Source organism: Heptranchias perlo, chromosome 11 (genome assembly GCF_035084215.1).
Source record: "Heptranchias perlo isolate sHepPer1 chromosome 11, sHepPer1.hap1, whole genome shotgun sequence".
Lineage (NCBI taxonomy): Eukaryota > Metazoa > Chordata > Chondrichthyes > Hexanchiformes > Hexanchidae > Heptranchias > Heptranchias perlo.
In genome coordinates, this window is record NC_090335.1 from 20,409,081 (window position 1) to 20,433,857 (window position 24,777).

Below are 24,777 nucleotides of genomic sequence, written 5' to 3' on the forward strand. Positions count from 1 at the left end.
GTGTAGTTGCACGACTACTTTGTGCAGGTGCCCGTTGCGCAGCACTGTGTTGTGTAGCTCCAAGTGGCAGAGGTGGACGGCGTGTCTGGCGAGACTGGTGATGTTGCTCGTCCTCCAATGAAGTGATGAATGCAGCTATGGAACCCTCACCCCCCATCCCCCATCCTGACAGTGTGAGTGTGAGGGAGTCCGCAAAGTAGGTAAATGTGTTTGGACAGCAGAGTTTAGGGTATGATATAATAATTTTGAGTGTGGAGACAACGGTGTGGCAGGCAAAACTTTGTCTGAGGTGACAGAGTGCCCTGCTGCAATGAATGAGGTATTCCCCCCAACTGTCAAGGAATCCTCTGCATCTCCCAACAGCTGCTGACTGAAACACGTCTGCAACAACAGGGAGTATTTCCCACAGCATGGGAAACACGCTGAGGAGAGTCCAAAATCACATCCCTGCTAAAATCTCTTCCCAATGAGGTCTGTTAACGACCTCAAGTACCTCCCTAACTATCTAAACTGTCATCCCGCCGGCTTTAATTGCCAGTGGGAGTCCCGCATGAGGGGGCTGCGCGCGCACCGATTTGAGTCATTGGGGAACCCAGAAGTGGGCGGGTTGAGTCATAGAGTCATAGAGTTATACAGCACGGATAGAGGCCCTTCGGCCCATCGTGTCCGCGCCGGCCATCAGCCGGGTTGGAGCCGGGCTCCGGAATTCCCCAATTTTAGGAACCCTCCCGCCACGAACGCACCCGCTCGGCCATCCTAAAATTGACCCCATTATCTCATTAGTCTAGGTTAGAGCCAAACTCAAATTCCAGAGCTGTTAAACTGATGCATTACCTGACCCCTCCCCCTCCCCCCAATCCAGCACCCTTTACATTGCGTTTGCTGACTTCACAATTAGCTGTTAATAGGTTCAAATGCAGGGCTCCAAGATACTCCAAATTATCAACCATAGTTGTGATGAGTTTTATCAGTTCTCGTTTGGGCTGATAGGAGGAGCCTCACAATAATGGAATATTCCGTCTTGAGGGGAGAAAAGTAACTTAGACAAGTGTTCTTCCTTTTGGCACCAGTGACAGTTATGGGGAAGGATGCCAAAGAGGAAGGTCTTTGTTGAGGGACATAATAAACTTTTGTGTTTTGATTAAAGAAAAATACAAATATAACTAAAATCAAAGATCAAGCCTCCTCATGCACATATCACATTAGCAATGTGGATTCCACAAAATTATCTTAAAAATACAGTATTCATCTCTCCTATAATATTCATAAAGAAATTCCAGCAGTGACATCAGTTTGCAAGGTCATCTCAAATATTCCATTTCACTTGCTGATTCTGTTTGTGCTAGTGTTTTTGCTACCTGTTCTGCTATAAAATCATGTTTCCAGTTTTAGCTATTCATACTTTTGAGTATTGCACAAATGCAAACTTTGACAATCACACAAAAATAGAACTATGGTATTAAAGCACAACCCTACTTATACTCAGGAACCCTCACAGTCAATAGCAGGGAGTGCTATTAAGAGAAAACCATAAATATGTATGCTTTCTGAGATCATGTTCTTTCAGATAATAACTGATCACATGCGCTTTGACTAATTATTTCCACAAATTTATTTTTCATTTTCAGCATTTCATCTCTTTAGAAACGATGGTCAGAGGATGTTTGTGTCTCCACTGAAGTTCTCTTGGGGATCTGAGCTGTTAGGGGTGCTGATTTTGATACTATGATTCTCAGACTGTTTCTTGTAATACAAAGCAAAATACGGAGGATGCTGTTTCTTGTAATAGCCTGGCAGGGACTTCCTGAGGTCATGTCTTATGCTGCGAATGGAACTATTTATAGCAGCCACACAAGCTTTCCAGTCACGTCCATTCTCACCCAAATCAAATACTGGATAGACTTCTTCCAGAAATTCTGTCAACAGAATAGAAAGTTATGACAATTATTAATATAGTTAATGTGTTTATATGTTGTCACGTGCTAGATTCAGTCATGATTCAGTACCCTTAACTATTAAACTGCTAGGATGCTCAGAAAAACTTCCTAGCCTGACTGGTCTTGTTAGCATTAAAATAAGAGTTGAAAACTAAAATAAATATTATTCCAATAAGAAAGCTGCTTAATACATCAGGAGCTTTAGTATTGTATTAACCATAAACTAAACACCTAAAACAGAAATTTGATAAAAATATTTAAATACCTGACATCTCTTTTGCATCCCTATTTTTTTCTGTAGTATTTTTTATTTTAATGTCATTCTTTTTCTATTGTACTCTATTCTAACTATTCCCCCTCACACTTCATAAAAGGTTTCACATTTTTTTTCTTCAGCCTCCCTGCTCCTCCTGTCCATTTTGGAGGTACAGTTTTACCCAATAAAAATTGCCATTTTTATTGGGTAAAACTGGCTGGTTTTTCAGTCCATCAAATGACAAGGATCTAGAGACCCACAAGGTTGTAACATAGCTGCAATTGGAGGTATCTGAAGATTATTGCATTCATTTTCTTATAAATCATGGAGCAGCAAGTAGTCAAACCACTAATACTTGGGAGTACTGAGCACAGTTCTGGTCTCCATATTATAGAAAGGATATAGAGGCATTGGAGAGGGTACAAAAACAAAAAAGGATGATACCAGAACTGAGGGGATATACTTCTCAGGAAAGGCTGAACAGGCTGGGGCTCTTTTCTCTAGAAAAGAGAAGGCTGAGGGGTGATCTAGTAGAGGTCTTTAAGATAATGAAAGGGTTTGATAGGGTAGACAAAATGTTTCCAATTATGGGGGAGTCCAAAAGTAGAAGTCATAAATATAAAACAGTTGTTAATAAATCTAATAGAGAATTCAGGAGAAACTTCTTTACCCGAAGAGTGGTAAGAATGTGGAACTTATACCATGAGGAGTAGTTGAGGCAAATAGCATAGATACATTTAACAGGAAGCTAGATAAGCACACGAGGGAGAAAGCAATAGAAGAGTATGCTGATAGGGTTAGATGAAGTACGGAGGGAGGAGGCTCTTGTGGAGCATGAACGCCGGCATAGACCAGTTCGGCCAAATGGCCTGTTTCTGTGCTGTAGTTTCAATGTAACGCGGTGTAATAGTCTAACATAACTTAAGTCTCCTATGTAGTTTGTTATTAAGGGCCATGTTTACAAACTATTAATCCATTACTACAGTGGAAAAAAATAATTGTATTAACATGTAAATGGAATTTTTGCCAGATGTGCAAGCGTACACGATACCCAATTTATGTTATTACAACAGTTTTGTCCGAAATTCAGATCTAGCTTGGCCTTTTTTTTGTTGTTGATGAGATTTAAACTCAAGATAACGAAGATTGCTGCTAGCTCTGAGGCAAGTAGGATTACTGAACATCAGTATCAACTTTCCTATTCACTCAATGCATTAATGCCAAATCAATGCATTAATTTTCTACAAATTTTAGAATTAGGACCATTGTTACAGGTGTTTTGTAATTTCCCAGGCTATATCATACTGTATTCATACTCCCCTCCAGTAGAGTATAAAAGCCCAACTCACAGCACTGTGGATTGATGAAGGAAACAATTTGCCAAATTTGCTGTAAAAAAAAAACACACAATGGGATCCTAGGTTTTATAAATAGAGATTAAAGGTTACAAAAGCAAAGAGGTAAAGCTAAACCTAAACAAATTATTAGTTCAGCTGCAGTTAGAATATGGGGCTCGATTTTAACTTCCCCACCAGGCCACAGCAGCCAGGACTAGAAGAAGCCCAGCATGGTAAGTTTTTTTAATTTTTGTTTTTTTAAAGTTTCTTTGTGGGCCAGGAGGAGCAGTGCTCCTCTGGGTGCCACAAGGAAACCTTGGACTTCCACTGCTCCAGTCTTCCTTTCCCCTTTCTCTCTTCCCCCCCCCCCACCAAACTGGGATTTTCCTCCTGGAGCACTTACCTTGTTCCGTGGACCGTTCCCCCCGGTCCCCGGTGGCCGCCTCTTGCTGCCCGATTTTAACGGTTGGGCAGCTGCTTCCTGCCGACTTTCCGACCCTTTTGGTTGGGAAGTTAGCAAGAAACATGTTAAAGAGGCCCGGCTGTTAAAAATCGGCCACGCTGTGGTCATAACCCAAGCAGAACGAGCTTTCACTTTACTTGATGATTGTCAACCTGCTGGTTTTGGAACTTAAAGGTATACCTATCTCACAATACATTGCATTGTGATGGAGTTATCTAAAGTTTTGCCATCAAATAAAACAAGTAACATCACAAAAGTGTGCAAGTCTATAGTACACCGGAGCTCTAAAAGACATCTACACGATGAAATCCACATTTTATCTAAGAGTGCGATGACACAATTAATTTTACCCGCAAAATCTTTTGAGATTAAAAGCTTCAGGTGTATTGAGATGTAACAAAGTCCCATCTGAATAAAATATGCTGGATCTTGCCTGAGAGTCTGAAGCTCATTTGATTCAATGAATCAATCTTAAGGTCACAAGACAACAGGCTTCAAAAGGAGCATAAATACATTTATTGAGGTTACAATTCTATGATAGAGCTGAGGGTCAGATAAAAAGCTGATCTTCCAAGCCTCTTTCATAAAAGTTGACATTTATGGTGCTCACATATGATTTTTCAAGGAGAGAATGGAAGGTTTCAATAGCTACTCATATGGAGCTAGACTTAATAAAGCAAAATGATTTGAAAACCAGAATTTATGGCTGTAAAGCAATTGCCCAAACATCACAAAACTAATCTCTTCTTGGCACCATATGCCCTTGAAATTTAACATTTTCTAAATGCCAAGACTGAATCCACTCAAGGCACAAAACTTTCACTCAACAGTCTGTTCCTTTCAGGAGCCAAATCATCTGTGAAAGCTCCTAAAAGGAATTGTTCTGGATTTAACCCTTGGACTGTAAACAGATCCAAATAAATAGCCGTCTTCCTGGGTCAGACAGCGTTCAGCTCATGTACTGTGATGCTGAAACAAAAAACAATATTACAGTAATAAAGTTACTTAAAATTGAGAATACTTCTGACATTTTAACACTTAAATTCTTCTCACCCTGTAACATCTCTATTTCTCTCTTTGTTTTTCTCATTCCCAGTCAGTCCTCTTTAATGAACTTTAATTTTAGTCTTTTTTAAAAACCTAATCCAGCATTACTATACAACCTCCCCATAATATCTAATTCTAAAAACTATCAGAAGTAAGACTTTTTGTCCTAATATAATATGTACTCTAACTTAGCTGAGTAGCAAATGATTTCCTACAAGGTAAGACTGTTGATCCAAAGAAATTATTCATTAAAATAAACCAGTACACTTCAGAAAAAAAAAATCTTGTTTATATACGAGGTCCCATCTTTCAAAATGTGTCAGAATGTCCCTTTACTGGTAGAAGTTGAAACAGGACCAATAGTCACCACTCAGTTAGTTAGTTAGTTACAGCAGGAATTCCAAAAGGACTATTCATCTTCCTTCTCTTCCATGGTTTCCTGCCCTGGGTTGTTTAAACCCAGGCCTATGAAAGACTCCGATAGTCAAGGAAAATTAGCTTCACCTGAAAAAGTGGCCTGGAGCCAACAGAATTTGGGGGAAGGGGGGGAAAGACAGGGGGGTCTTAAAACATTTTAGCATTTTTTCAAATCTACTCCCCATGGAGAGGTTCCCTCATAAGTTGGTCTGAACAGGTTCGCTGAAGTTCCTCAGCAGAACTTCAGCTATGTGACCAGAGAATAGATGTCCTCGGCAGCAGAAGGAATACAACCTCTAAAAGTATCAGCTCCTCATTTTTGAATTGGTTTTGCAATCTCCAAAATATTCTTCATCAATGGAAATGTGATATTCTTTGTAGGGGATTGGGTAGTCCTGGAAATAGATTAAATCTAGGCTACGTGCTGGTATAATAAATTCAGTCCAGTGCTACTGATGTGCAACCATCCTTATTTGTAACTGCACCAGAAAGAACAGTGAAAGGGACAGTAATATTTAAAAATCTGAAGTAAACAAATAGAAGATGCTAGACATCAATCAGCATCTGAATCAGAAAAACAGATTAACGTTTTGGATCCAACCCTTCATCAGAACTGGTATGGGCGCCCTGGAGATAATAAGGACAATCTGGATATCATCAAGAAAACAGAAAGGAGAATCACAGATGGAGGTCAAGAGTTCAAATCTACTTTCAGAAAGAAAGAACTAATGGGTTACATTCCCTATTAAAAAGGTATTAAAACAATGTTAAGAGGTGTAAAGTGTTGCACACTATACAACAGTCATTTCAAATGGGAATCAGATTTGAAATAGAAAGTCAAGAAAGATGAAAGGCAAGTCAGACATGACTCCAAAATGGCAGACAAAGCAGCATAATGCAAACTAAACTTGCTGCGAGAATCCGGCAAGAAAATAGAGGGAAAATAGCCACGGTCTGAAACTGCTGAAATCATTGTTCAGACTAAGAGTGAATAATGCCCAGGAGGAAGATGATACTCTGCTCCTTAAGTCTGCTCGGAACTTAGAGCAGCGTAAGACACCAAATGCGAAAAGGATGGAGAGATATCTCCAGCAAGCACCCAATTCTTTGCTTTCATTCCCAGGCGTTACAAGGTTTTTTTCTGTACTTTATATATGGAATAACACCAAGGAATCAACATCATAGGAATAATAAAGAAGGGGTTCTAGGTGGTCTTTGGGTTGATTGGTGGATCATAAAAAGGAGGTGGAAAGGGATGTCCAGGAGAACTCATGGAAATAATTCTAATAGGTCCCCGTTATTCAGTACAGTATTCAGCGTGGGCGCAGGGGCTGCGAGGGGCACTGTAAAACGCGGGCGCAGGGGCTGCGAGGGGCACTGTAAAACGCGGGCGCAGGGGCTGCGAGGGGCACTGTAAAACGCGGGCGCAGGGGCTGCGAGGGGCACTGTAAAACGCGGGCGCAGGGGCTGCGAGGGGCACTGTAAAACGCGGGCGCAGGGGCTGCGAGGGGCACTGTAAAACGCGGGCGCAGGGGCTGCGAGGGGCACTGTAAAACGCGGGCGCAGGGGCTGCGAGGGGCACTGTAAAACGCGGGCGCAGGGGCTGCGAGGGGCACTGTAAAACGCGGGCGCAGGGGCTGTGAGGGGCACTGTAAAACGAAATGCAGGGAAAAATCTGGAAAAAAATTCTGAATCTGAAAGTGAGATCAAAGCAGAGGGAGGAGTTCGAGGAATTACAGCTAAGTATTTAATTTAATATATAATTGAGCTATTACATAATTAAGCTAAGTGATTTAATTAATCAGATCTAAGAGGATAAAATTAAAATTAACTAAGTTGAGGATACTAACATTAAAGGGATCTGAATTTCATTAAATTAAAATCTGGTATACATAATTAGTAAATAAGAGTTAAGGAAATAAAGAAAGAAATATTTTTTTAAAAACTAGATGGCGGTGCAGGCTATGCATCGGGACTGTACTACGTGGGAGTATGTGGACAGCGAGACTGTCCCAGATTGCCACATCTGCAGGAAACGTCTCTGGCTTGAGACACTCCGGCTCAGAGTTCTTGAGTTGGAATGCGAGTCAGAGACACTCCGACACATAAGGGAGGGGGAGGAATTTTTGGATAGTTTACACCAGAATACAGTCACACCTCAGAGGAAAGCACAGGTACAGGAAGGGGAGTGTGTGACTGTTAGTCAGCAGGGTAAGGGGAACCATGGGGAGGTAGAGAAGGAGGTCCCACAGACACTGGTCCTGTCCAACAGGTACGAGGTACTTACTACCTGTGAGGGTAAGTATGCAGGCTGCGGGGTGGACAGCCAGAATGCTAAGCATGGCACCGTGGAGCAGGAGGCAGTCCGGGGAGAGTGGTCAAAAGAGCAGAACGGAAAGGTTGTAGTCATAGGTATTCGATAATTAGGGGATTAGATTGTGTCCTCTGCAGTCGCGACCGTGAGTCCAGAAGGGTGTGTTGCCTACTTGGTGCAAAGGTAAAGGATATATCGGAGCAACTGGAGAGGAACTTGGAAAGGGAGAGGGAAGATTCAGTTGTCATGGTCCATGTTGGGAGCAATGACGTAGGGAAGAAAAGAGAGAAGGTCCTACTAAGGGACTATCAGAAGATAGGAACTAAATTAAAAAACAGGACCTCACAGGTGGTTATCTCAGGATTACCACCCACGCCACGTGCTAATTGGCATAGGGATAGGCAGATCAGGAAGGTAAACGCGTGGCTGAAAGACTAGTGAGAGAAGGAAGGGTTCCATTTCATGGGACACTGGCACAGTACTGGGACAGGAAGGAGCTGTACCACTAGGATGGGATCTACCTGAACTGGAATGGGGCCAGTGTTCTAGCGGAAAGGATAAAGTCGGTCTGTCAATAGGACTTTAAACTAGTAAGATGGGGGGAGGGATCTGATGAAAATAACAAGTCTGAAGATAAAAGAAATAGGAGACTAGAGTAAAAGTCAGAGGAATGTCAAGGTAAGGAATAAGGGTAACATAAATGGTCAGGGAACAAATACAGTTATAGATCATAAGGTCAAAATGACTGTTAAAAACAAATTAAATTGCCTGTATAGCAATGTGCACAGCATCTGAAACAAAACGGGGGAACTGGAGGCAATAATTCATAGCGAGGAGCCAAATGTAGTAGGGATAATGGAAACATGGCTGCATAAGGAACAGGACTGGTAGTTAAATATTGCCGGACATAATGTATTTAGAAAGGAAGAAGGGGGGAGGGGGTGGAGTAGCTGTACTAATTAGAGATAACATATGGATTGAGACAAAGGATAAGAAGGGATCAATCAAATGAACAGACCACCTAATAGTGGAATGGAAGTGGGGGAAGAAATATGCAGGCAAATCCATGAAATGAGGGAAAAAACAGCAAATAATAATCGTGGGAGATTTCAACTACCCCCAAATAAACTGGCAATAAGAGGTAGGGAAAGGGGAATGGAGTTTTTAGTGTGTATATGATTCCTTTCTCACCCAGTATGTGAGAAGCCCAAGAGAGGAATCACTACTGGATCTAGAAATGGGAAATTAACTGGAGCAGATAAGAGAAGTAAGCGTAGGGGAACATCTAGGCAATAGCAATCATAATATAAGATTTAAAATAATGATTGAGAAAGACATAAGTAAGACAAAGACCAAAGTAATAGATTGGAAAAAAGCTAATTTTGAGGAGATGAGAATGGAATTAGGGAAAGTAAACTAGAAAAAAAATTGACAGAGATAGAACAGCAGTGGGTAATATTTAAAATGGTGATCAAGAGGGTTCAGGAGAAATATATTCCTCTAAAAAACAAGAACAAACTAGCCAATAATGAAACACCATGGATGAATGAAGAGATAAGGGTAAAAATGAAAAAGGCACACTCTAATTACATAGACAATAAAGGAGAGGATGACAAAAAGGAATACTAAGAGGTTAGGAAAGAAGTCAAAAAAACAATTCGGAAAGTGAAGAGGAACTATCAAGGAATTTAAAAAGAAATAGTAAAGTATTCTACAGACACAAATAACAAAAGAAAAATCAGGATAGGGATAGGGCCACTAAGGGATGCACAAGATAAACTCACAGGCAATGACAGAAAAATGGCAGGAATATTGAATAGTTACTTTGCCTCAGTATTTAGCAGGGAGACTAACAAAGTGGGCATGACATTAGAAGAGATCAAAAAAGGTATAAAGACATTTAAGATAGAAAGGTTGGGGGGGGGGGGGCGGGGGAAGATATTTGATAAACTAATCAAACTTAGAGAGAATAAAACCCCTGGTCCGGATGGATTACATCTGTGCATATTAAAATAAGTTAGGGAAGAGATAGCAGAGGCAAAGTATTACATATATATAAAAATTCATTAGAAAAGGGAATAGTGCCAGAGGACTGGTGGACAACTAATGTTATTCCTATATATAGAAAGGGAGATAGAAGAAGTCCAGCAAACTATAGACCAGTTAGCTTAACCTCGGTGGTAGGAAAGATAATGGAATCCTTACTCAAAGATGTAATGGAGAGAAAAAAAATCTAGAAAATGAAAATATAATAAAGAATAGTCAGCACAGATTTCAGAAGGGAAAATCATACTTGACCAATCTTATTGAATTCTTTGAAGTAACAGAAAAGGGTAATGCAGTAGATGTAATATATTTGGATTTTCAAAAGGCCTTCGATAAGGTGCCGCATTATAGACTCATGACTAAGGTCAGAGCATGTGGAGTCAGGGACAGGTAGCAGGATGGATAGCAAGCTGGCTACAAAACAGAAAACAGAGAGTAGAGGTCAACAGGAGCTACTCAGACAGACAAAAGGTGGGAAGTGATATACCACAGGGATCTGTGTTGGGACCACTGTTGTTCACAATTTACATCAACGGTTTGGACTCGGGAATCGGAAGCACAATTTCAAATTTTGCAGACGACACCAAATTGGTGGGTGAAGATAATACAAAGGAAGAATACATTAAAATGCAAGACATCAATCAACTTGCAGAATGGGTGTGTAATTGGCAAATGAATTTCAATATAGTTAAGTGTGGGGTGGTGCATTTTGGTAGGAATAAGGAGGCCACGTATTGCTTGGATAATAAGAGTCTAAATGGGGTAGAGGAGCAAAGGGATCTTGGGGTACAGATACACAAATCATTAAAAGTAGTGACACAGGTTGATAAGGCCATAAAAAAGGCAAACCAAGCACTGGGGTTCATTTCTGGAGGGATAGAATTGAAAAGCAGAGAAGTTATCTTAAACTTGTATAGAACCTTGATCAGACCATACTTGGAGTACTATGCACAGTTCTGGTCTCCACATTATAAAGAGGATATAGAGACATTGGAGAAGGTGGAAAAAAGATTGACAAGGATATATACAGAACTGAGGGGATAAACTTAATCAGGAAAGACTAAACAGACAGGGGCTCTTTTCTCTACAAAAGAGAAGGCTGAGAGGTGACTTGATAGAGGTCTTTAAGATAATGAAAGGGTTTGATAGGGTTGATGTAGAGAAAATGCTTCCACTTGTGGGGGTGTCTCTGGAGCTCATCAATACAAGATGGTCACTAATAAATCCAATAGGAAATTCAAGCGAAACTTCTTTACATAAAGAGTGGTAAGAATGTGGAATGCGCTACCATATGGAGTAGTTGAGACAAATAGCATAGGTGCATTTAAGGGGAAGCTAGATAAGCACACGAAGGAGAAAGGAATAGAAGGTTATGCTGACAGGGGTAGATGAAGTAGAGAGGGAGGAGGCTCGTGTGGAGCATGAACGCCGGCAGACCAGTTGGGCCGAATGGCCTGTTTCTATGCTTTGGACTCTGTCGTACTATCTATCTTGGCCTGTGACAGGTACAAGCATTTCGACCTGACCCTTTATTGGGACTAGAAAACTTAGCACTGTGTACCCGGACAGAATGTTCTCAATACCATATCATATCTAAAACCATCCATCTAAACACTTTAGGGCAAAGGTTTAAATTAATTTAAATGGACTTTGGCACAGCACAGCAATTATTTACAGATTTTATTTGCAGTAACTGGCCCTTCAACAAACGACACCAAACTATTACAGCCCCTGCTGCTTTATTTCTAGCTAGAAAGAAAAATAAAGTCTTCCAGTACTTGTTGCCTGGAGAGAGCTCTCTGTTCTCATTCCAATGCATCTCAAACTGCAAGTCCTTCATTGCAGTAAAACATCTTTCCATATTGACATTCGCCCAAGTTAAAAAATCCTGAACTCAGCTGACAAACATTTCCCGTAACCTAAAACACCATGTTCCATAATAAAAGGAACCAACTTTCTTCCATGGAACAAAACATGTTCCATATATAACTTTCTGTCGGAGCACAGGGGTTTGGTGGGGGGGGGGGGGGTCACTTTTATTTTCACCACTTGGGCTGTAAACTGGTTGAGCAGATTGCCCGGCCTATATTGAACCTGCTCAGTTTTAATTTCAATCATATCATTGCTTCACATATGGATATACGAGTCATGTAGAGAGGAAAGGTTCAATTCCAAGAATGCTTTCATGGAGGCAACATTAAAATAAGAATGTCTTACAAATGATAAAGTACTTCTATTTATATCCTCTAGGTGTCAATCATGGCTCAGTTGGTAGCACTCACCTCTGAGTCAGAAAGTTGTGGGTTCAAGTCCCACTCCAGAGACTTGAGCACATAATCTAGCCTGACACTTCAGTACAGTACTGAGGTAGGGTGCTGTCTTTCAGATGAGACATTAAACTGAGGCCCTGTCTGCCTTCAGGTGGAAGTCAAAAATCCCATGGCTCCATTCGAAGAAGAGCAGGGGAGTTCCCCCGATATCCTGGCCAATATTTATCTCTCAACCAACATCACTAAAAACATCACATTGCTGTTTGTGGGACCTTACAGTGCACAATTTGACTGCCTCATTTCCTACATTACAACAGTGACTACACTTCAAAAAGTACTTTGTTGGCTATAAAGCACTTTGGACATCCTGAGGTCGTGAAAAGTGCTATATAAATGCAAGTCTTTCTTTCTATATTAACTATTCATTAGAAACATTCATTTAAGCTCTGCTTTTGCTTAATGATGTTTTTCCCCCTTAATGCTTAAGGCAGATTTGGGGAAAAATGAGGAGATTCTGTTCTCTTAGCTTGATGCTCAAACTGCCATGAACAAAGGTAGGTTAAAAAAATTCTATTAGTTCAATATTTTTAGACCATTTTTATATTATTCTTCCTAATGGTTGGGTTTCATTGTTTTTAAGGAGAGTTTGAGAGCGAGGCCAGGTTCAATCCAACTGACAGTAGAGATGATATTCTTTTGTTTTCATTAAGAATTTTAAGATTAGCCTGCCTCGTCAAAATCTTCCTGATGGACACAAATCCACAGCACAAAACTGTCCAGAGATCTTTTGGTTAGAAAGATCAAGAGTGTGAGGGAAATAAAAACATAACCCCCGTGCGCTAGGGAAATCTTTGAGGCAAAGAGATATCCCATAAGCAATATAACGAGAGGACTGTGTGGTGCAGGTGTTATCAAAACTAAGCTCTGACCTGAACTAGGGAATCTGGTGATGGCAGCAAAATAACTGCTCGCTTTGCTCCCTGGAAGCAAAGAGGCTAATTCTCACCTTCGCCACTTGGACAAAAAACTGCCGGAGTGGATCGTCTGCCCGTTTTGGAACCCGCCTGATTTTCATTTCCATCATATTAGTATTGATGGAGATGTGCAAAGATTTGAATTCCATTAGCTGATCTTGTAAAAGATCTGTTACCAACTTAACGTCTTTAATAATAACATTTTTTTTTTAAAAACTGGACCAGACCGTGGTTTCTCTTTAAAGAAATACAAGTTCAGTCATGGTAATTATCTTTAAGTACCTCGGACAGCACTGATTTTGTTGCAGTCCAAAGGAGCTATGCCCCGATCTAGATTTCCATATACGTTGCTTCTGACCAGCACCACCTCAGGAAACAGGTGTCGAACTAGGTATCGGGCTGCCAGCTCTGGTCTTGTTTTTTGCTTAGCGACGTACACAGCAGAATAGGGGAGTTGGACTTGCCGAGCTGGATTACCAAGAGTTTCTGGTGAGGAAAAATACAGTTAATGAAAAACTCTGGTTAAACTAATACTAATAAATATATATATATATATATATATATATATATATTTCACTTTTTAAATAATTGAACTTCTTAATTAAAGTTGCTCTTAATCAACAGGGAGCCTTGTAGAACACCTAGCATAAAGTTAGTATGCAGGTGTGGCTTATTGTAATTCGAAATGTACAGCCACGCTACAATCCCTTTCTGGATAACAGAATTTAGATTGAATCTCTATGCCTTGTTGAACCATCAGGTATATTGGGGTCAATCTGCATTTAAATCAGTTCTAAATGGTTAGGAATAGGTGCAATTGCACCCAAAAGATCAAGTATTAATAGCACTCTGGTGTAAGCTCACTTGCATAATCATTCACAGCACCAGGTGCAGACAGGTGTAGGGAAGATATTAGTGGTGGGAGATGAAAATTACATGTCACTCAAATTTAAAGATAAGGGGACCAATAAAAGTACAAAAATTTTGAAAGCCTTTTAAGATCCTTAAAGGGCATCTCAACCGATTAGCGGCCTTTGTCAAGACTGAAGTGGCAAGAGATTAAGAAATGAAGGGAAAGAGAACGCAAGGTGAAGACGTGAGTCTGCAGACATACGATAGAGCAGTCCAACACCCAACCTCCTGTTAATGGCTATTAAAGTCGATGTGGTGCTGTCAGTTGTCGGCAACATCCACATAGGTCAGCATTGCAGCACGCCTAAATGAACATATAGCAGAGTTTCAGGCCACAGCTGACTATTACTGGCCCTGCATGTGCCAGCCCCGTGTTGCATGATAGCCATAGGTGTCATTGGACCAGATGGCACAGCTCTGTATCTGGCCCACTGCTGACCCAGATCCTGAGAAGACTGGTCCTGACAGTCACTGCCAGGTAGGTGTGGCAGAAATGATTAGTTACACTTGCCAAGATGCCACCAATCAGGCAATTCTCTCTCCTGGTTACCCTGGCATGCCTTCTGCATGGGATACTGTGATTGAGGTGCTTCTGAGGAATTATCCGGTTAGTCAGGCGTTCATGTATTATAGTGATGACATCAAGGGTCTGTTGGTACAGGTTTGTTTAGAAAAAGGAGCCTTATTGAGCACCACTTCTGCCAAAGTGAGGTAATTTCACCTCACTGTAGATGCAGGTGTGTGTGTGGGTGCTGACTGGGGGGGCACCTTGGAAGATTCCTATTGGTGCCAGGAATGGTGCAGGGTGCAAAAGAGTTAGAACGAAGGACTGGGGGCACAAAGGCTCATGAAAGCCTAAGTGCTAGCAGGAAAAAAAAAATGGCTCAGAAATGGGCTAAAACACTTATCATTTAAAAGGCACAGCATATGAAAGGCATCTCCTCCCCCCCCCACCACCACCCAGAAGCCAGCCCCTAGCAATCCTGGATGCCAGGTTTCCTGGCCATGGGTTGGATTTGGTGTCCAGGAAGCCGAACCATCAATAAATCATGTGGGGGGACTTCCTCACCTCTTTTACATACACTAATGAAACTCTTGCCTCCTTTGAATAGGCGCTTCCAACATCTGCCCTAGACTTCACTGGAAACGTCAGCTGGGTTGAAAATAAGTGGGATCCATTTCTGCCCAATTTAGCCCTCTATCGCATTTTTGGGGAGTAACAAAAGAACTAGAATCGGCACCATTGTCTTCTCTGGCTAGGAGGTCTCATATATTTCATTAACTGCTGACCTTAATTCAACCCTTTTGTACTGCTGGCGCAGTCACCCTTCCAAGCCAGTACCGTAAAACATTAGGATTCAAAATATTAAAAAAGTAATGACAGAACAAAATTTAAAAATGTTAGGGTTAATCATAATTCTTTGTACTCATTTGTGTTTTAAATGAGTTCTTGATGGGGAATTTCCCTTCTAATAAAAAAATACAATAATTATTCTTAGATTATGAAGATTACTAATTCCTATGGATTTGAATGAACATTTCCTAACAGTGCATATTTTGGAAATGTGTTTATATAGTTCATGAAACATTTAAAAAAATACAAAAGTTTTAAATAGGCTATTATCTCCACCTTTTGGTTCAAAGGCTCTCTGTTCGTCATTCTCCGGCACAGTCGAGGTGTCTTGCTGTTGCCATCCCTGTTGCTGTACTTCAGTAGTTGCTTTGGCCTCCTCAGGTTTTTCAGAAGGGTTCACCTCATCCTCACAGTCGGAATCCAGATTGACGCACACCTCTTCTCCCTCCTGTTCTGAAGCTTTTCCATTGCCACCTGAGATGTCCTAATGGCCAGAAATAATGGCTAATAGGATTAACATGGAAAATCTCAGCTGCTAAGATTACGATGCAGTCTAAAATACAGGTCATAGTGATGACTAATGTTAAAACAGATTTGTGCCCACTTGGTCGAACAACTGGAATCTCCCATCGTCCTTTGCCACTTGTTCAATCACATTAACATATCTACAGTGAAATGGTCCAGTACGTTGATGTACAGTCTAACAAGACCGGTAATCTATGCTAATGGCATAGTTGATTTTCTGCAATTTATTACCTGACGTATGTGCTCAACCATCATTTGGGATAACAAAAGTGGGGAATAGATTCATTTCTTTTTTGCCACCCATAAGAGGATCAAGCTTGCACAGGTACAGTTGGCAAAATATTATTTTGGTGACACAATGATCCTTTTCAATCACAATATACCCAGTGGAATGCACCACAAGATTGTACACTGTACGACACCTTTAAAAAAAATCTTAAAATGAGTATGACCCACCTTTTTCCTGTTCATTTACTGAGATTATAAAGACCAGGAGCAATGGATTTTATAAATATTATGATACTGTGTATTTTTCCCCATTCATCGCGGGCAAGGCTGTCATTTATTGCCCATCCCAAGTTGCCCCAAGGAAGTGGTGGGCCGCCTTCTTGAACATCTGTTATTCTTTGAAGCAGTTTTGATACAACGGAGTAGTTTGCTTCAGAGGTCAATTAAGAATCAACCACATTGGTGTGGGACTGGAGTCACATATAGGCTAGACTGAGTAAGGGCAGCAGGTTCCTTCCCTAAAAGGACATTAGTGGACCAGCTTTCTATTTCCAGATTTTTTTTAAAAGCCGAATTAAAAGTTTCAAACTGCCACAGTGGATTTGAACTCACGTTCTCTGGGTTATTGGACCAGGCCACTGGATTACTAGTCCAGTAACATAACCACTACATATACCATACCCGTGTGTGCATTGTAATATTAGGATTTTGTGTACCCCTCCCTCCCTTCCTTCCTTCCTCAATCTGTAGTATAGTGCAGGTCAGATCCTCTCAGCTATGAAAGGACAATTCTCTCAAGCATCAGGGAGCAGTGGGCCTTGGTTGTGCAATATCAGGTAGAGAGGTGGACATCAGCCCATCTACTTGCCACCATAACAGCAGTTCAGGGATGAAGCCAGTAACTGAAGCCCCCTGAAATAAAAGCAGAAAATGCTGGAAATACTCAGGTCAGGCAGCATCTGTGGAGAGAGAAACAGAGTTAACGTTTCAGCTTGATGACCTTTCATCAGAACTGACTTGCTGAGTGTCTCCAGCATTTTCTGCTTTTATTTCAGATTTCCAGCAGCCGCAGTATTTTGCTTTTGTTTTAACTGAAGTTCCCAGACAAGGCTCAATTCCAAGAATTACCATAACAGCCCCTACTTTAATGTCAATCTCCGATAGCTTACCTACAGTCTGCCCCAGGCTTCACACCTCCAGGGAGAGGCTTATACTTTTCTCGCTGCTAGAAGTGAAGCCTTGATTTTAATGGATTTGTTTTCATGTAACGTCTCACCACCCCTACAACCTTTTCAGCTGAACTGAGTGGCTTTATCTACATTGGTGAATTAAAACAATAACTATAAAATATAAATTCTTTACTTTATAATACAGTCGATCAAGATTTATGGCATTTAGATTATGAAGGCTCTAGTTTTCAGTTAGCTAGTTAAAGCATTATTAGCGACATGCAGTAGACGGAGGACAGAGATTGAACATAGAAATGCTGTAAATAGGCTTAGATGACAGAACATACATAAAAATTGGAGACTGGTTGTCTGATCAGAAGATGTGAAAACTATGAGCATTAATTATTTAGAAAATCAAACGAAATATCCATACACAGGAAACGCTAGAGAAAAATACATTTCAGAAATGTGCATTTCAAAGAATAACTGGTTAATATGTTCAAATTGATTTGGTGCTTTATTGGTTTGTAGAAAGATGGACATATTAGAAAATTCTTCCAAATGCGTAGGAGATTTACTGAATATTAAGTGAAACCCCAAGGATGAATAATAAGGACTGCATTCTGGGAACAGAGAGATTGGTGATAAGTTTAAAAAAAGGAATATAAAAGCCCAAGAAAGCAAAACACGTGAAACAATAGTCCAAATTAGATTGGCAGTGAAAGGTAGGAGGTGCTAGATACATACAGATTCACCTTCTGCTCCTTTATAAGACCCTCCTCCCCTAACAATGGCACACACTATTCCCTGACTAGGAGGCTGAACACACAACCTACTCCAAGGCTTACATAGAATGTACAGCACAGACACAGGCCATTCAGCCCAACAGATCCATGCCAGTGTTTATGTTCCACACGAGCCTCCTCCCACCCTTTATCATCTAACCCCATGAACATATCCTTCTATTCCTTTCTCCCTTATGTGTTTATCCAGCTTGCCCTAGTCATCTCAACTACTCCTTGTGGTAGAGTTTTCCACATTCTAACCATTCTCTGGGTAAAGAAGTTTCTCCTGAATTTCCTATTGGATTTATTTGTGATCATCTTATATTTATGGCCCCTAGTTCTGGTCTCCCCCACAAGTAGAAAAAGTAATTTCTGCATCCACCTGATCAAAACCTTTCATAATCTTAAAGACCTCTATCAGGTCACCACTCAGTCTTCTCTTTTCTAGAGAAGAAAGCCCAGCCTGCTCAATCTTTCCTGATAGGTATAACCTCTCAGTTCAGGTATCATCCTACATCTACAAGATGCACTGCAGCAACTCACCAAGGCTTCTTTGACAGCACCTCCCAAACCTGCAACCTCTACCACCTAGAAGGACAAAGGCAGCAGGCGCATGGGAACATCACCACCTCCAAGTTCCCCTCCAATTCACATACCATCCTTACTTGGAAATATATCGCCGTTCCTTCATCGTCACTGGGTCAAAATCCTGGCACTCCCTAACAGCACTGTGGGAGTACCTTCACCACATAGTTTGCAATGGTTCAAGGTGGTGACTCATCACCACTGTCTCGAGGGCAATTAGGGATGGGCTTGCCAGCGACGCCCACATCCCATGAATGAATAATCATCCTAGTAAATCTTTTTTGCACCTTCTGCAGTGCCTCTATATCCTTTATAATATGGAGACCAGAATTGTGCACAGTACTCCAAGTGTGGTCTAACCAAGCTTCTATACAAGAGTAACATAACTTTCCTGCTTTTCAATTCTATCCCTTTAGAAATGAATCCCAGTGCTTGGTTTGTTTTTTTAATGACCTTATTAACCTGCAACACTACTTTTAGTGATTTGTGTATCTGTTCCCCCAGATTCCTCTGCTTCTCTACCCCATTTAGACTCTTATTTTCCAAGGATTATGTTGCCTCCTTATTCTTCCTAACAAAATGTACCACCTCACACTTATCTATATTGAATTTCATTTGCCAATTACACTCCCATTCTGCAAGTTGATTAATGTCTTCCTGTATTTTGTCGCAGTTCTCCTCAGTATTAACTATACTCCACAATTTGCTGTCATCCGCAAATTTTGAAATTGTACTTCCGATTCCAGAGTCCAAATTGTTTACGTAAATGGTGAACAACAGTGGTCCCAGCACTGATCCTTGTGGGACACCATGTCCCACCTCTTGCCAGTCTGAGTAAACTACCTTTAACCCCTACTCTGTTTGCTGTTTTGTAGTCAGCTTGCTATCTATTGTGCTACTTGTCCCCTGACTTGACATGCTCTGACCTTAGTCACAAGTCTACTATGCGGTACCTTATCGAGGGACTTTTGAAAATCCAAATATTATCTCTACCCCATTTCCCTTGTCTACACTTTGTTACTTCTTCAAAGTTCAATAAAGTTGGTCAAGCATGACCTTCCCTTTTGAAATCCGTGCTAACTATTCTTTATTATATTTTTAGTTTAGATGTTTTTCTATTACATCTTTGAGTAAAGATTCAATTATCTTTCCTACCACCGATATTAAGCTAGTTGGTCTATTGTTCCCTGGACTTGTTCTAGCTCCCTTTTTAAATATAGGAATCACGTTAGCTGTCCGCCAGTCCTCTGGCACTATTCCCTTTTCTAATGAATTTTTATATATGTGGTAATAGTGCCTCTGCCGTCTCTTCCCTAACTTCTTTTAATATGCACGGATTCAATCTATCCGGACCAGGGGTTTTATCCTCTCTAAGATTCATCAGCTTATCAATTATCCCCCCCCACCTTTCCATCTTAAATGTCTTTAGAAGAGATCAAAAAAAGATAGAATGTCATGCCCACCATGTTAATCTCCCTGGTAAATACTGAGGCAAAGTAATTATTTATTATTTCTGCCATTTCGTTGACATTATTCTTCAGCCGGCTGCCAATAGGCGTGAAGTTCAGATGGCTCCCCTCTCAGTTTCCCTCCCTCTGGAGAAGTGCCTGGCCTCAGTATTATGCCTTCTGATCCTGATTCACCATATGGGGACCTGTGGCTCCCATCTGGGGCGCAGCGTGTTGGAACACTAACACACCATAGCTCAGAAATTACTGTTGGAAGATATTAGCAAACAAAGACTTCACATGTTCATGTGACATTCCTCGGTCTTCGATGTTAATGAAGGTGTTTATCTGCTATTTTAATGGTAGCAAGTTGATGGGTGTCCACAGCACTACAGAAGTTTACAGCACAGAAGGTGGTCATTTGACCCAATACCGGCTCTTTGCTGGAGCAATCCAAAACTAACCCCACTGTCCCGATAGACTTGTATTTTCTTCAGCTTTAATGTAATCTACTCCTCCCAAAAGGTGCAATTGTCTTTGCCTCAAACACTCCCCGTGGCAAAGTATTCCCTGCTCTAATAACTATGTAAAGAAATTTTTCCCTAAACTCTCTCCTCCCATTCTTCGTGACAAATTTAATTGTTGATGCTGTCGCTGAGTACCCAGAGGAAATAGTCTTTCCCCATTTATCCCATCAAAACACTTCATAATGTTAAACAGCTCTATTAAATCTCTTTACCTTCTCTTCACCAGTGGAAATTGTCCCAGTATCTCAAGTCTCTTCTCATAAATAGAGTTTCTCATATCCACTGTCATCTAAAATGTTGTGTTTTCTATGACTTTGATGTCCATTCTATAATGGGGTGACCACAACTACACACACTGCTCCAACTGTGGCCTAACCATTACCTTTTATAAATTTACCAAACTTCTTAGCTTTTGTACTCCATATCCTTATTTAAAAAACTCAAAATGCTACGGATCTTTTTATGGCTTTTTCTATCTGCACTCATCCATTAATAACACCAACAGTAATTCCTCGGCTCATATCTTAATTTTATGATTTACATTAAGTTCATTAACTTGGTCATGTCAACGAAAGAGATTTCAGTAAAGATATTGCTCGTAATTCAGCCCATGCATTGATAAATGGCCTGGAAGAGGGAAGGGGGGGGCAGGGGTGCATCTATGTGCTTTGCCAAGGAGTGATGTGATAAGGGTTTGTGTCCATGAACTCGTACATGACAAGTTCCTATTACATAGAATGTACAGAACAGTAACGGGCCATTCAGCCCAACTGGTCCATATCAGTGTTTATGCTGCACACAAGCCTCCTCCTAACCCATTTCATCTAACCTTATCTGCACATCCTTCTATTCCTTTCCCCCTCATGGGTTTACCTAGCTTCCCCTTAAATGCATCTGTGCTATTCTCATCTACTCCTTGTGGTAGCGAGTTCCACATGCTAACCACTCTCTGGGTAAGTTTCTCCTGAATTCCCTATTGGATTTATTAGTGACTCTCTCATATTTATGGCCCCTTGTTTTTGATCTCTTCCACAAGCAGGAACATCTTTTTCTACGTCTACCTTATCAAACCCTTTCATAATCTTAAAGACTTCTATTAGATCACCCCTCAGCTTTCTCTTTTTCTTGAGAAAAGAGCCACAGCTTGTTCAATCATTCCTGATAGATATAACCTCTCATTTCTGGTGTCAGCCATGTAAATCTTTTTTGCACCTTCTCCAGTACCTGTATAATCCTTTTTATAACATGGAGACCAGAACTGTTCACAGAACTCCATGTGTGGTCTAACCAAGGTTTTATACAAGTTTAACGTAACTTCTCTGCTTTTCAATTCTATCCCTCTAGAAGTGAACCAGAGTGCTTTGTTTGCTTTTTAAAAAAAAAAGGCCTTATTAACTCGCCTCTTTTAATGATTTGTGTATCCGTACCCAGAGACTCCTTTGCTCCTCTAACTCATTTAGACTTTTATTTTCCAAGGAGTATGTGGCCTCTTATTCTTCCTACCAAAATGCACCACCTCACACTTATCTATATTGAAATTCATTTGTCATCTACGTACCCATCCTGCAAGTTTTTTTAACGTCCTCTTGTATTTTGTTGCATTCATCCTCAGTATTAACTAGACCTGCCCAATTTGGTGGTGTCTGCAAATTTTGTAATTGTACTTCTAATTCATGGCCCAAATTGTTTATGTAAATGGTGACTATTTCTTAGTCATTCACTATGAGGATGCGCTAAGCAATGGGTGAGCACTTCAGCACAGTGCAGAAGGGAGAAACAGGCCAGACCACTCCTGCATAGTCTGTTGCCGTCAAGTTGAAAGCAGAATTGGAGGAAGGTCACCTATCCTTTTGGCTGGGACAGCGTGTGTGTAACATCTCTGACAGGAAAAAAGATGAATTATACGTGTTGCATTAGCAGTATTTCGCCATGTCAAATGTCATTTCTAAATTTATAGCTGGTTCCAATGGACTGATCACCAAGAAGTATCTAGGGAAATGCTGACAGGATTAGATGAAAAAGAGTAGGAGGAGGCTCATGTGGAGCATAAACACCGGCATGGACCAGTTGGGCCGAATGGCCTGTTTCTGTGCTGTAAATTCTATGTAACGTCTGCTATGTATCTTATATAATCTACTCCACTAAATAAACTGTTTGATTTTATAAGTGGACAATATTGGACAGTAGGAACATTGAGTATTCTGAAAACTAAGTTATTAGTACGGTAATTGAAGAACTACTCTTAACTTGGCATTTCGCAATTCAGAATCTAGAACTTGAAATATTAAACATCAGTCACGATCAGGGAGCAAACAGAGAACAAACAAATCAAGAACTTGTTCTGGAATCTAAAAGGATGTGGACCTTTAACAATATTAAACTGCTGGTCACGTCTTGCACCTAGTATTACTCTTAGAATTTTAGCAAGTACTAGGAAGAATTCACATTGTCCAACCTAGACCTTTTCTGTCTCCTTGGCTACCTGGGAAATTTCCACTCGGACAATCCCAGATCCAAATCGACAGCCTGCGACACCATCAGGTAGAGCACTGGCACATCAACATGCTGCACCATTGGGCTGTGATAGGCTAAACTGATGCTCCCAATGAATAATCTATTCCTCACTAACCGAGGCCCTGTCTGCCCTCTCGAGTGAGTGTAAGAGATCCCATGGCACTATTTTGAAGAAGAGTAGGGGAGTTTTCCTTGGTGACCGGGTATTTATCCCTCAACCAACACTTAAAAACAGATGATCTGGTCATTATCACATTGCAGTTTGTGGGGAGCTTGCTGTGCACAAATTAGCTGCTGCATTTCCTACATTACAACAGTGACTACACTTCATAAGTACTTCATTGGCTGTAAAGCACTTTGGGAAGTCGTGAGGTCATGAAAAGCACCATATAAATGCAAGTTCTTTCTTTAACGCGAATACAGCCATTCCATTATTACTGATGAGGAAAGAAATACAATATTATTTAGGATGGTTTTGGTCTCATGCCATGTACAAAAATGAAAATTTCAAAATGGATTAGACACTCAACCTACTGGTTGAATTCTATGCAGTTCTTCCTTCACTATAGTATACTACACTACACTCCATTTTGCAACTTAAAACTGCAGAAATCAAATGAAAGCAATTTTAAAAACATACCAGCTACCATGATTTCAAGAAACAAAATCACAGCAAGCTGTACAGAGAATTCTAACAACATTACGGGCTTGAATTTGCTGAAAATGTACATCTACGGCGTATGCCATTATTATGGTGCAGAAATAAGATTGACGTAGGCCATTATGTACGCCACACCATAATTTCCTGAGACTTTTGTGCTGCTCCTTAGAGACCCTCGCGATAAAGTTGAACAGCTAATTATCATAGCCTCACGCCATTAAAATCAACAGTGAGACTGAGTTTGCTGAGATGACGCCACTGTAATGACCACTTAGACCATTACAGAATGGCGCTGGAGGGCTCAATGTTTGGTGCAATAGTAGTTTACTGTTTAAATGAAGAAACAATTGTGTTCCCTCATTAGTTGCTTTTTAAAAAATTATTCAGTGGTGCCATTCTGACAGTGTCTAGGGTCACTGTTGTTAAATGCAAATATATATGGCGAGGGGTGAGCAGTTCCTAGCCTTAAACTGCCATCTGGATGTCTTTTTTAGATGTAATTTGGATGTTAATCCTACACGTTGTGAATGTGGTCATTATTGTTCAAAATGTGCCCATTTATACCTTATTAAAATCTAACGGGTAAATCAGAAATAGCTCTGAGATTATATACTGCTTGAGCAACTGAAAAACGAAAAACCTCTGGTTTCCATGTTGTTCGTTCAACCTCAATGGGAAGGGAGGCGGAGGTTGGGGGTGGGGGGGGGGGGGGAAAGGAGGGGAAAGAGTCACTGTTTCATCTAATGAACTAACCAGGCTGATATAAAAACAGTCCTTAAGGTGACTCAGCTCTATAATTGGAATGCGTTGGTTTCTGTCCATCATTTCAACCTTCAAACATCTACTTTAAACACTATCGGGCCCGAGTAGCATCACATCGCAATGGGTTTTTACTTTGGTCATTGGCCGCGCTGCTCCCGATCAGCCGCTGTGCTCGCTGCGGCGCATTCTAATTATTCTTCCAGCAAATTCACCACTGGAGGATCGGGGAGCACAATCGTCTAACTT

The 24,777-nt window shown here is 40.8% G+C and overlaps 1 protein-coding gene across 4 annotated transcripts in view; it reads right to left on the bottom strand.

Moving 5' to 3' along the window:
* Positions 1–1,594: 1,594 nt before the first annotated feature.
* Positions 1,595–24,777, bottom strand: part of LOC137327155 (uncharacterized) — a 55,673-nt gene continuing 32,490 nt past the window's right edge. For all 4 annotated transcript variants that reach the window (XM_067992669.1, XM_067992668.1, XM_067992670.1 and 1 more), the window contains 3 exons: positions 15,604–15,811; positions 13,344–13,547; positions 1,595–1,916 (listed from right to left, as the gene is read on the bottom strand). In XM_067992669.1, the coding sequence (XP_067848770.1) occupies positions 1,654–1,916; positions 13,344–13,547; positions 15,604–15,811 (675 nt within the window). In that variant the 3' untranslated portion in view covers positions 1,595–1,653. The remainder of the gene's footprint in view (positions 1,917–13,343; positions 13,548–15,603; positions 15,812–24,777) is intronic.